Source organism: Meles meles, chromosome 19 (genome assembly GCF_922984935.1).
Source record: "Meles meles chromosome 19, mMelMel3.1 paternal haplotype, whole genome shotgun sequence".
Lineage (NCBI taxonomy): Eukaryota > Metazoa > Chordata > Mammalia > Carnivora > Mustelidae > Meles > Meles meles.
In genome coordinates, this window is record NC_060084.1 from 29,686,274 (window position 1) to 29,698,564 (window position 12,291).

A 12,291-nucleotide genomic window follows, 5' to 3' on the forward strand; every position below is an offset into this window, starting at 1 on the left:
AGTTGAGGCTGAAAGAGATGAGGTGACTTGCCCAAGACCGCCCTGCTAGCAAGTAGGGAAACTAGTGAGGAAAAAAGGCAGACTGGATCCAAAATTCCATACTCTTAACCACAACAGGCTACCGATAAACTATACTCTAAAGCAACAAGACTGATTTCTAATATAGATGTCGGAACATAAACAATCGAATGAGCACTATCCCCTTTTAAAGTAGTCTCCACGGGAAACTACACATATCCAAAAATATGGTCACTGATCAAAACAGTTTTGGAAATCCTTCCTTTGACTGTCTCCAGGGGGCAGTAAACAAGGCTCCAGTGAGAAGAGATGAGACTTCTTCCCAACAGCTAGGAATCATTCAGATTCAAGTCTTAAAGTGTGATGAAGCTGCAAAGTTCTGCTTTGGGTAACACCTCAAAAAAAAAAAAAAAAAATGACGTGGCTGATTTCACTATTACATCCATAACTGGTATCCGTGGTCCACAAAGACAAAGAGTGTATCTTATTCATCCTTGAATCTCCAGCCTCTAACGCAATGCCTGTCACACAAGGAGTACTAATTAAGTATTTCTGAATGAACTCTTCGGAGAATGCCTTACAAATAAATGCCCTGAGCAGTGACAATACGGGAGAATATATATACAACTATCGCCAAGAGGGGATCTGAGTCTGTATACAGGTAGACACAGAAAGTAGGCAGCAACTATACTGGCAAAAGGTGGGAATTTTAGGGAGTAATTCCGATAATCCCAACCGTTAAGGAAGACAGAACTCCGTTCTGAACAGGTCTTCTTCTAACAATTCCTAGCTGTAGTCATTTCACAAAACACAAGGAGGGGGAGGAGATCTGCCTCATTGTCTAAAAAGCAATCTCCTGAACCAAGGATGCAGAAATAACCATAAACTTTCTCAGACAACGATGCAAAAACACATCTGCTACACAGAAGACACCAGGATGCATCTTGCCTATGGGTTCAATCGACAAAGCACAACGTGGGGCCTGAAATATAAATCAAAGAACCTTCCATCCCTGGTACTTATTGACATTTGCTACCTGCAAATTTCTAATATGTGCAAGATGGGCCTATTTTTATTTACAGCACAAACCGCAGACCGAATGTAAAACAAGATGCTTAATAAATCCAGAGGAACATAAAACACCAGCATAACTCAGACAGCAAGACAGACACTCACTCCTTAATTAAGTGGGTGATGTTCTGTTTAAAACAAAAAGACAACCCTGGGCTATAGCTAAGATTAAGCGCTCAGTGTTGCGAGGGAAACGCCAACCATTTCCAGGGCAAGGGCTTTAAATCATGAAAAATAAACCATCTAATAGTCTGTATTCAATAGTAAGTAGACAGTCAGGACGCAGACTGATTTGGATTAACACATTTTCAGTTATAACAAGTAATTTTACAGAGGATTAGTATCTTGATGGTCTGATCAATACGAGGCACTGCTGCTATTACAGATGAAGAGAAAATTGCCCCTCTGGTAATAAAGTGTGCGTGTCTTCGTTCTCCTTCATTTGCTGAGTCCATTACTGTAATGGTTCCAGCATTAACAGCTGGGGCAATTTAAGCAGCAGGGGTCTGATGAATTTAAAAGCTGGGCACACCGGCCACTCATCCTTTCCTCCCTCTCCGTCTGCATATGCAACCGCCCCTGCCTGGCTGCTTCCACGGCCAGGATGAGGTTTTAGGAGAACAATGACTCTGATTTCCCAATTATTGTCTCATTAACAGTGTTAGCAGTCAATAATGTGACTAGAACAAAAAGGGCTGGCAGCGCCTTGGCTGCTGAGTCTGCAAAAACAAACAACCAAAAAATTTAAAAAATTTTCTTTTAAATGAAAAAAAAAAAAAACTGCACACTATTTACCTAAATAACAAGATTGACAGGACAACATGCTAGGGGCCCTGTAAACTGGAATGTTTGCACTTGTATGTCTGGTACTACTCTCAAGCAAAAACAAAACAAAACAGGACCAGAATGTTCCTGCTGATGGTGGGAGGTGGGGGGGGGGGATTCATTCGCAAAATGTTCCATCTTCTGTTTTCCAAAAAAAAAAAAACGGCCAACTGGAAAACACTGAGATAATGGACTGCTGTGCATAGAAACAGAAAATCCATATTTATACAGCTTTGAGACTTTAATCACGCCCAATTCAGCAGCGTGAATTAAGGTGGCCACATCACCCCATTTTATCTAATTATTAGAGAAACGATGGCCCTTGAGGCTCAGCCTTGAATGCTCCAGTCACTAAATGAAGGTGCCAAAGGGCACTCGGGGCTCATGCAGAAATCAGAGCGCCGAATTTTCTGATCACCAACGGTTATGAAAACACCCATGCACTGACAACACACCTCCTCAGACCAGATGTAACAGAATTTGGTCCTTCAGACTGAGTTTTCTAGTTGGTTCCTACCACCCGTAATGGTCTCGACTGCCACTTAGCCATATGGCCGTTCTTTAACAGCAAGGCAGGCATGGTCACTTTGCAAGCGTGCCCTTTCCAAAACTACAGAGCAAATAAATGATGCGCATGACAACAGGACAGATGCTCGTAGCATAAATAGAAATGCAAGCCTATAGCACCTAGTCAAGGGTCAGCTTTCAAACAAGCACTGGCTTTGCAGACAAACACGATGCCCAGGACAAAGGTTTGGAAACAAGCTCCTATCAACACAAGTCTTCATCTCCTGAACATTTCCTGATCCAACCCAACAGCCCCCAAGATTCCTCCCAGCTTGCACTGGAAAATCCACTGGTGAGACAGATTTGTAAAATAATACAAGACCAGTGTATAACAGAAGGTCAAGTGAATGTGGTTAGCAGAACTTTAAATCCACCTCTGAACTGTACCTTTCTTTAAGGTTCCAAAAGTACCATCTCAACTATAAAGTTCTTGTCCCCTAGAGGTTAGAAAGTCACACTTTAAATATAACTTTATCAAGAAATCTACCTTAATATACCAACAACTAGAAAATACACTAACCCTCGAGGGTAAACTAGCATCTTAAATTTGAAAGAGAGCACTAGAAAACAATTGCTGGCAGTTGCTAAGCACGTGCTGAAAAGAATCCTGTTTCTCAAAGTTAATACCTGTACCTACACTTACGTCAAATAATTTAAAATTCATAAAGTATTTAACCCTTTTCCATTATTTCTTTCAGGTTCCGTTTCAGGTCTCACTGATGGAAAACCTAATGACCAACAACAGGTGATTCTTTGGGGAATTCATTCATTCATTTGATGAATACATATGGAATACTTACAATGTTAAGCGCCAGGGACAGAATGGGGAAATAACAAAACTAACCAGACAGGGTGTCCAGTTTCCTGAGGCATCAGTGTAAGCACCAATAACCACGCTGCCAAACTTAGCCACAGTGAAATCCAATTGGCAGCCAGGGAGCCAAAATTGTCATTGTTAAGGGTCACACATAAACTGGAGGCTCTCAACCATTCAATCTCTCTTTAACAAATGTCTCCTACGTATAAGACACTCTGCTAGGTATACGGAAGAGACAGAAGGATGAATCAGACACCAATGCCATCTTCAGAGAAGCCAATGATTGTTTAAAGTGTCTAAGACTTTTCTCAAATGACAAATTTAGTTTTCAAAACCAGTGCTGATGGGGTTAAGAAACAGACCTGGAAATAACACAAAGTAACATGAATTCCCAGGGACTCAATGGTTTAGCTAGTTGACTTTCTGAGGACAGTATAGAAAGTGGTTTGGAAGCCATGCACAAATAAGCTAACCCTTCTATCCAGAGAAGGCAATCAAAGCTACAAAATGGTGATTGAAAGTTGACCCACACACTGGAAGAGAGATCAAGCAAAAAAAAGAAAGACTTTTGTAGAAAAAAAATCACAGAGTAGAATCTGCAAGAAGTTTTAATTTTTTAAGTCCCCCAGTTGTTGGCCTCCACCAAAAATGTTCTACACTTGGTTTAAGTTAGCAATTCATAAACTGGCAAAATAATCCAACACTGAACTGGAAAAAAATAAAATAAAATAAATCTAAGTAAAAAGACCTAATAAGTACATACATAAACAACAAACTTTCTTTTATTCGGTTATTATATTTACAACTCATTAGACCTTATAACTTAAGGCTTATCTTATTAAATGATATTAAGACAACTGCCACCAAAAACAGACTTTTTTAATGATATTTATTTGAAACAACAAGTTTATTCTGGATATACTCCTTCAATGATACAAATGTACATTACTTAAAATTATTATGTTCCTATTCAACGTATATAATCGTCTCAGTAACAAATCTAAACTGTTCCATTTTCAGTATTTTTTAAAAAGATGATATTCCCGAAGACAACATAAGAACCTTTGAAACTAGCTTGGATTTCAACATCTACACCTTTTCACTCCATGACTAAAGAATGGTTCTAACACCCTACCGATATACCAACAACATTTTTCACAGAACTAGAACAAAGAATCCTAAAATTTGTATGGGAACAAACAGAAAAAATAAACAAACAAAAAAAAACCACACCAAATAGTCAAAGCAATTTTTTTCAAAGATTTATTCATTTATTTGGGGGCAAAGGGAGGGGCAGAGGAAGGGAGAATCCCAAGCAGACTCCGCACTAAGCACAGAACCCGTTATGGGACTCAATCTCAGAAGCCCGAGACCCCCAACCAGAGCCAAAACCAAGAATTGGACACTCAACCAACTGTGCCACTGGGTGCCCCTCAGGTGCCCCTCAAAGCAATCTTGGAAAAGAAAAAGCTGGACGTCACAATACCAGATTTCAAGTCATACTGCGAAGCTATACTTACCAAAACACCATGGCAGTGGCATAAAAACAGACAGAATGGAACAGAATAGAGAGTCCAGAAATAAACCCATGATTATATGGTGAATCAATCTTTGACAAAGGAGGCAAGGATATGCAATGGGAAAAAGTCTCTTCAACAAACGGTGTTGGGAAAACTGGACAGCAACATGCAAAAGAATGAACCAGACCACTTTCTTACACCAAACACAAAAACAAATTCAAAATGGATTAAAGACCTAAATGTGAGACCTGAAACCATAAAAATCCTAGAAGAGAGCACAGGCAGTAATTTCTTTGACATGGGTCATAACTACTTCCTTTCAGATCTGTCTCCTGAGGCAAGGGAAACAAAAGCAAAAATAAACTATTGGGACTACATCAAGATAAAAAGCTTCTGCACAGCAAAAAAAAAAAAAAAAAAAAAAACAATCAACAGAACTAAAAGATAGCCGGGATATCCAGGTGGCTCAGTCTGTTAAGCATCTGCTTCTGCTCAGGTCATGATCTCAGGGTTCTGGGATCAAGTCCTGCACTGGGCTCCTCACTCAGTGGGGAGCCTGCTTCTCCCTCTGCCTGCTGCTCCCCCTGCTTCCCCTGCTTGTCCTTTCACACTCTCTCGCTCTCTCTGGCAAATTTAATAAATAAGTAAAACCTTTGGGAAAAATAAATAAATAAAAACTAAAAGACAACCTACTGAATGGGAGAAGATGTCTGCAAATAACATAACCACTAAAGGGTTAGTACCTAAAATACATAAAAAACTTTTAAAACTCGACACCCAAAAAACAAATAATCCAATTAAAAAATGGGTGGAAGATACGACAGATGTTTCTCCAAAGAAGACATCCAGATGGCCAACAGACACATGAAAAGATGCTCAACATCACTGAGCATCAGAGAAATGCAAAGCAAAACTACAATGAGATATTACCTCACACCTGTCAGAATGGCTAAAACCAACAACACAAGAAACAAGTGTTGACAAGAATGTGGGAAAAAAAAGAACAGTCTTGCACTGCTGGTGGAAATACAAGCTGGTACAGCCACTATGGAAAACAATATGGAGATTCCTCAAAAAATTAAAATTAGAACTATCCTATGATCCAGTAATCGCACTACTGGACAGCTACCCAAAAAATACAAAAACACTAATTCAAAGGGATACATGCACCCCTATGTTTACAGCACCACCAATAGCCAAATTATGGAAGCAGCCCAAGTGCCCATGGATAAACAAATAAAGAAGATGTAGTATAGGAGCACTTGGCTGGCTCAGTCAGAAGAGCATGAAATTCTTAATCTCAAGGTCACAAGTTCAAGCCCCACACTGGGTATGGCAGGTACTAATAAATAAATAAATAAATAAATAAATAAATAAATAAAAGATGTGGCATAGCTACACAATGGAACATTATTCAGCCATAAAAAGAACAAAATCTTGCCATTTGCAACAACATGGATGAGCTAGAGAGTGTAATGCTAAGCAAAACACAAGTCAGTCGAAGAAAAACACATACTATATGATTTCACTCATGTGTAGAATTTAACAAAACAAAAGAAAAAAGGGAAAAAACAGACAAATCATAAAACAGACTCTGAAGTACAGAGAATAGATGGTTACCGGAGGGGAAGTTGGGGGTGGGGGGGGTGAAACAGGTAAAGGGGATTAAGAGCATATTTACCATAATATACAGAATTACTGAATTACTACACAGCACACCTAAAACTAATATAGCATTGTGTTAACCAAACTGGAATTAGGAAAAAGAACAGGTCTAATATTTCTGAACAAGTTCTAAAGGAGTCTCAGGCCTAGAATAGAACCTGGGCCACGGGGAGGTGGGGGGAGCTATAAAAGATATTCTTAGGACAGTTAGCAAAATTTACATATGGACTTTGTAATAAGAGTATTCAATGTTAATTTTTTGGACATGACAATTGACTGTGTTTCTATACAACAAAGTGTCCTTATTCTTAGGAAATAAATGCTGAAGTATTCAGGGAGAAAAGAACATTGAGGTATCTCCAACTTCATCTGTAGTGGTTCATTAAAAAAATAATACGGGCGCCTGGGTGGCTCAGTGGGTTAAGCCTCTGCCTTCGGCTCAGGTCATGATCTCAGGGTCCTGGGATCGAGCCCCACATCGGGCTCTCTGCTCAGCAGGGAGCCTGCTTCCCCCTCTCTCTCTCTCTCTGCCTACTTGTGATCTCTGTCTCTGTATCAAATAAATAAATAAAATCTTTAAAAAAAAAAAAAGAAGAAAGAAAGAAATTGGAACCGTCAAGTACTGCTGGTGGAAACAAAATGGCGCACCCACATTGGAAAACAGTGCCTTAGTCCATTCGGGCTGCTCTAACAAAATACCAAAGACTGCGTGGCTTATAAAGAGCAGAAATGTGTTTTTCATAGTTCTGGAGGCTGGAAGTCCAAGATTTTGGTACCAGCATGGTCAGGTTCTAGGGAGGACTCTCTTCTGCGCTGAAGACTCCAAACTTCTGTGTCCTCGCATGGCAGGAGGGATGAGGAGCTGTCTCAGGCCTTTTTCATAAAGGCCCTACTCCCATTCCTAATCACCTAATCACCTCCAAAAGGCCCTACCTCCCAATACCATGACCTTGGGGATTAGGATTTCAACATAAAAATCTGGGGAGGACTCAAACCTTCAGACCAAAGAAACAGTACAGCAGTCTCTTAAAATGTTAAATACAGGGGCGCCTGGGTGGCTCAGTGGGTTAGGCCTCGGCCTTCGGCTCAGGTCATGATCTCAGGGTCCTGGGATCCAGCCCCACATCAGGCTCTCTGCTCAGCAGGGAGCCTGCTTCCCCCTCTCTCTCTCTGCCTGCCTCTCTGCCTACTTGTGTTTTCTGTCAAATAAATAAATAAAATCTTTAAAAAAAAAAAAGTTAAATACAGATTTACCATGTGACCAGCAATTCCACTCCTAGGCCTCTACCCAAGAGAAAGGAAAATATGTGTCCCTATGAAAAGGAGAATATGAATGCTCACAGCAGCATTCTTAATAATAGCCAAAAAGTATAAAAAACCCAAATATCCATCAATTGGTCAATGGATTAAATAAAAGATGGTATATCCATACATTGGAATACTATTTAATAATAAATTGGAATACTATTTAATAATAAACAGGAACAAAGTATTGGATGAAAGAAACCAAACACAAAAGACTGACATATTGTCTGACTCCATTTACATGAAATCTCCAGAAAAGGCAACTTTGGAGAACAGAGAATGATCAGTGGCTGCCTAGGGACAATAGGTGGAATGGAAATAACCTACAAACGAATATACATCATCTTTGGGAGATGATGGAAATGTTCCAAAATGAAATCATGGTGATTATTGCACATATTCTAGAAATCACTCAATTGTACCCTTAAAAGAAGTGTGTTTTATAGTACATAAGTTATACGTCCAAAGCTTTTTTAAAAAGATACTCAGCTTCATTAGTCATCACTGAGATACAAATTAAAGCCACGAGGAGATGCCACTACACAGCCACTAGAATGGCTAAAATTTTAAAGACTGACAATACTAAGTATCAGTGGGGACATGGAACAACTAGAATTCTCATACACAGCTGAGGAAGATATAAAATGGTGTACTGGGTGTGAATAATATCCCCCGAGATGATATGTCCAATCTTAACCTACGGTTGTTGTAAATGTGATCTTATTTGGAAAAAGGGTCTTTATACATGGAATTACACTGAGGATCCTGAGATTAAGATCATCCTGGATTTAGGGTAAGCCCTAAATATAACGACCAGTGTCTTTACTAGAGAAAGGAGAGGGAGATTTCACACACACACACACACACACAACACTGAGAAGGTGGCCGTGGGAACACAGAAGCCAACTGGTTTGCTGCCCAAACCAAGAAATACCAGGAGTCACCAGAAGCTAAAAGAGGCAAGGATTCTCCCTCTAGAGCCTGCAGAGAGACCATGACCTGTGAAAACCTTGCATCCAGACTTACCTTTAGAACGAAGACAAAATAAATGTCTGTTGTCTTAAGACACCAAGTTCATGGGAACTTGCTCAGGCAGCCCTAGGAAACTAATGCAAGTGGCAGAATCACTTTGGCAGTTTCTTACAAAGAACTGAGCAATTGGATTCCTGAGTGCTTATCCAAGAGAAACAAAGACAAAGACTTATACATGAATGGTCATAGCAGCTTTTTTACATAATCAGCCCCAAACCAGAAACAATCCAAATGTACTTCAGCAATAGATGAATGAATTAACAATATGTGGTAAAACCATACAGTAAATCATCACTCAGCAATAAAAAGGAATGAACTACTGATACACAGGACAACATGAATGAATCTCAAAAATCTCAAAAATGCTGAGTGGAAGTAGACAAACTCAACAGTACACACAGTTTGTTTCCATTTATATGAAATTCTAGAAAATACAGACTCGTCTACAGTAACAGAAAACATTAGTGATGGTTGCTTGGGAGCCAAGGTACGGGAAACCCTGACCGCAAATCAAGATGAAATTTCTAGAAGGGATTGAGAGGTTCTCTATGTCAACTATGATGGTGATGTCACAAGTGTATACACCTGTCACAACTCATCAAATTGTACACTATAAATGGATACAAATTATTGTACATAAATTATACCTCAATAAAGTCAATTAGAAAATAAGAAAGTACACGAATAACTGACCATTTTCTGTTTAACCATTAAAAGTTAATTGCCTATACTTTGTTCTAACAAATAACATGTTCATATGCAAATTTAAATAAGTATCAAAGGAATTCTTTAAAGTAAAGAGGAAGACAACTTGCTCTACCAATTCAGCTTTGAGTCAGAAGACCCAGTTCTGAGTCCTAGTTCCACACAGCAACCAAGTGGCCTTGGGCAAGTCATGATTTTCTCAAGCCTTGGTTTCCACACCATAAATGTGAATGACATGAGTCATTATCTCACAGGCAAAGGGTAAGGTTGCAGTAGAGTAAAAGCTCCTTTGCACAGGGATTCTATCTTAGTTTAAGTCATAATTCCAGTGTGTAGTAAATAATAGATGCTCAATAAATCAACAGAATGAGTAACATAAATGTAAAGCTAAAAGGTGAGAAAGACAACATACACAATGCCACTGGGTGACATTCATCTCTTTCTCAGCACTGTTGTAGACTAATTCAGAAGGATCCTCTCCTCTCTGAATCTGTCTTTAATATACTGTCCATATCGGGGCGCCTGGGTGGCTCAGTGGGTTAAAGCCTCTGCCTTCGGCTCAGGTCATGATCCCAGGGTCCTGGGATCGAGCCCCGCGTCGGACTCTCTGCTCTGCGGGGAGCCTGCTTCCTCCTCTCTCTCTCTCTGCCTAGTTGTGATTTCTCTCTGTCAAATAAATAAAATATTTTAAAATATATATATATATATACTGTCCATATCACAGGCAGACTCTAGCATGAAAACTTCAGGTCCCTGGTGAAACCTTGTTATAACTTGGGTCATTATAGGACAGATTTTGTATATATATTTTTTAAGATTTCATGTATTTATTTGAGAGAGAGTGAGAGCGAGCAAGATCACAGGAGGAGAGGGAGAAGCAGACTCGCAACTGAACAGAGCCGGATGCAGGGATCGATCCCAGGACCCCAACATCATTACCTGAGCTAAAGGCAGATACTTAACCAACTGTGCCCACCCAAACACCCCCAGATTTCATATTTTAAATCCATAGAGGTACTGCCCTAAGACAAACTCACTTGTACGACTCTAAATTCTACAAGAGCAAGAACTTTGTTTTAGTTCCCATTGGTCCTTACTTCTAATATTTGCCTAGTATAGAGCAGACAACATGGTAGCATGCATAAAGGCTACGTAATCAGATAAAGCAGGAAAGAGGGCCTTTTAAGAAAGACAAAGTGGCTGATGGGTAGAGAGCAGGGAGAGTGTCACGTCTCATGCGGCTGTAGGAACACGCAGGGTCCAAACCACACAAGACATTGTAGGCCATGTGAAGTCTTCTCTTTCTTCGAAGAGCAACAGAACATCACGGAAGATTTTTAAACAGGTGGTTGGCAGAGGGGGGAGGAAGGAAAAGGACATGATTAGATTTGCACTTTGAAAAGATCACTCTCCATAGTGTGCAAGGGACTGGTTGTGTGGAAGAAAGAGGACAAGGGAGTTGTTAGGGTGTAGAATAAGAGTAGACCAATACAGAGACTACTGCAACATCCATTAAAGAGATAATGGAAACTTGGTCCAAGGTGGCGGAGACAGAAAAAGTGGACATGTCACAGGCATGTGTAAACAAACCAACAGGACTTGATTTGGGAAGTGAAAAAAAGGAAAACACTCAATTCTTCTGAACCTTAAGTCTTCATCTGTAAAACAGGACTGTTATTACCCCATCTGCATAATATCTACCTGCTACGGTAAGAACATGGAATACTATAAATCTTAACAACTTAACATAGATCCTGAGATGTAATAAATGCTTAAAAAAAAGAAGTCGCCGTAGAAGTTATTATTGCCACCCATGGAATAGCAACTACCAGAAGCGAAACCCCAAAGGTGGAAAACAGGATTGTAGTTAGATTCATATCCTCTGCGCTGAAGACACAGATCACAACAGGCAGCCACTAAGACAACTGTTCCCAATAAACACATCTGATCGCACAGATACTTCATCTGAACCAATCTCAGTCCTCGGAAACCATTACTAAGAGAAAGAACAACTGTGATGATCACAGTCCGGTAAACTGAGGCATCAGGGTAGCTACAAAGACCAAGAAAAGCAGGGAAAGGAAATGGGTGTCGTGATTCTCACCGGTGAGCAGATCCAACACACTAGGCCCGCATCCCGACCAGCATGAATGTGTATCCCCCAATGTCTCTGGTTCCCTTACTGACAAGGCCCTGTCATCCCTTGGCTTAAGACTGTGCGTCCGCTGGCCATGCAACCAAGCCCTTCCGGCTCCCGGCCCCTAGCTACAAGTGCACGAAGGATCCCAGACCGTGGAGAGGCCGACATACCTTAGCTTCGCGCTCTCGTTCCTCGGCGGTCGGGGTCCGCTTCATGCTGCCGCTACAGCCGTCTTCGCCACTGCTAGCCGCGTAGATGCCTGTCCCTGGATCCCGCCTCCTGCTTGTAGTTCTCTCGGCATCCTGCTCCCGCCCAGCGCCGTTCTCCATCAGACCCACGAGAACTACAATTCCCAAGATGCAAGGCGGCGAAGCTCGAGAGCGCCTCGGGGTTTGGGGCACGAGAATTTCCCAGGGCCGAAATCTACGTAGCGAGCGGGCGGGTTAGAGCAGGAGCAAAACTACATTTCCCAGGAGGCAATGGAGCCTGCCATGTTTTTCCCGTGCTCCTCTCCGCCAGGCGCCCTACACGCCGTCGGCGCTATAGCAACGGTAGCTAGCTGCGGGGAGAGAGTGGCGGTGAGTACTCCGGGGGAGTCGATGGGGGCGGAGGTGGCCCACCCTCTA

The 12,291-nt window shown here is 41.1% G+C and overlaps 2 protein-coding genes across 6 annotated transcripts in view; one reads left to right on the forward strand and one right to left on the reverse strand.

The window, feature by feature from the left end:
- Positions 1-11,935, reverse strand: part of FTO (FTO alpha-ketoglutarate dependent dioxygenase) — a 308,362-nt gene extending 296,427 nt beyond the window's left edge. For all 3 annotated transcript variants that reach the window (XM_045989037.1, XM_045989036.1, XM_045989038.1), the window contains exon 1: positions 11,836-11,935. In XM_045989037.1, the coding sequence (XP_045844993.1) occupies positions 11,836-11,880 (45 nt within the window). In that variant the 5' untranslated portion in view covers positions 11,881-11,935. The remainder of the gene's footprint in view (positions 1-11,835) is intronic.
- Positions 11,936-12,189: 254 nt separating this feature from the next.
- Positions 12,190-12,291, forward strand: part of RPGRIP1L (RPGRIP1 like) — a 97,241-nt gene continuing 97,139 nt past the window's right edge. Inside the window, exon 1 of one of the 3 annotated variants that reach the window (XM_045989138.1) lies at positions 12,190-12,243. The gene's annotated coding sequence lies outside the window, so the exon portion shown is untranslated. The remainder of the gene's footprint in view (positions 12,244-12,291) is intronic. The other 2 variants (XM_045989136.1, XM_045989137.1) reach the window with 2 other exon arrangements.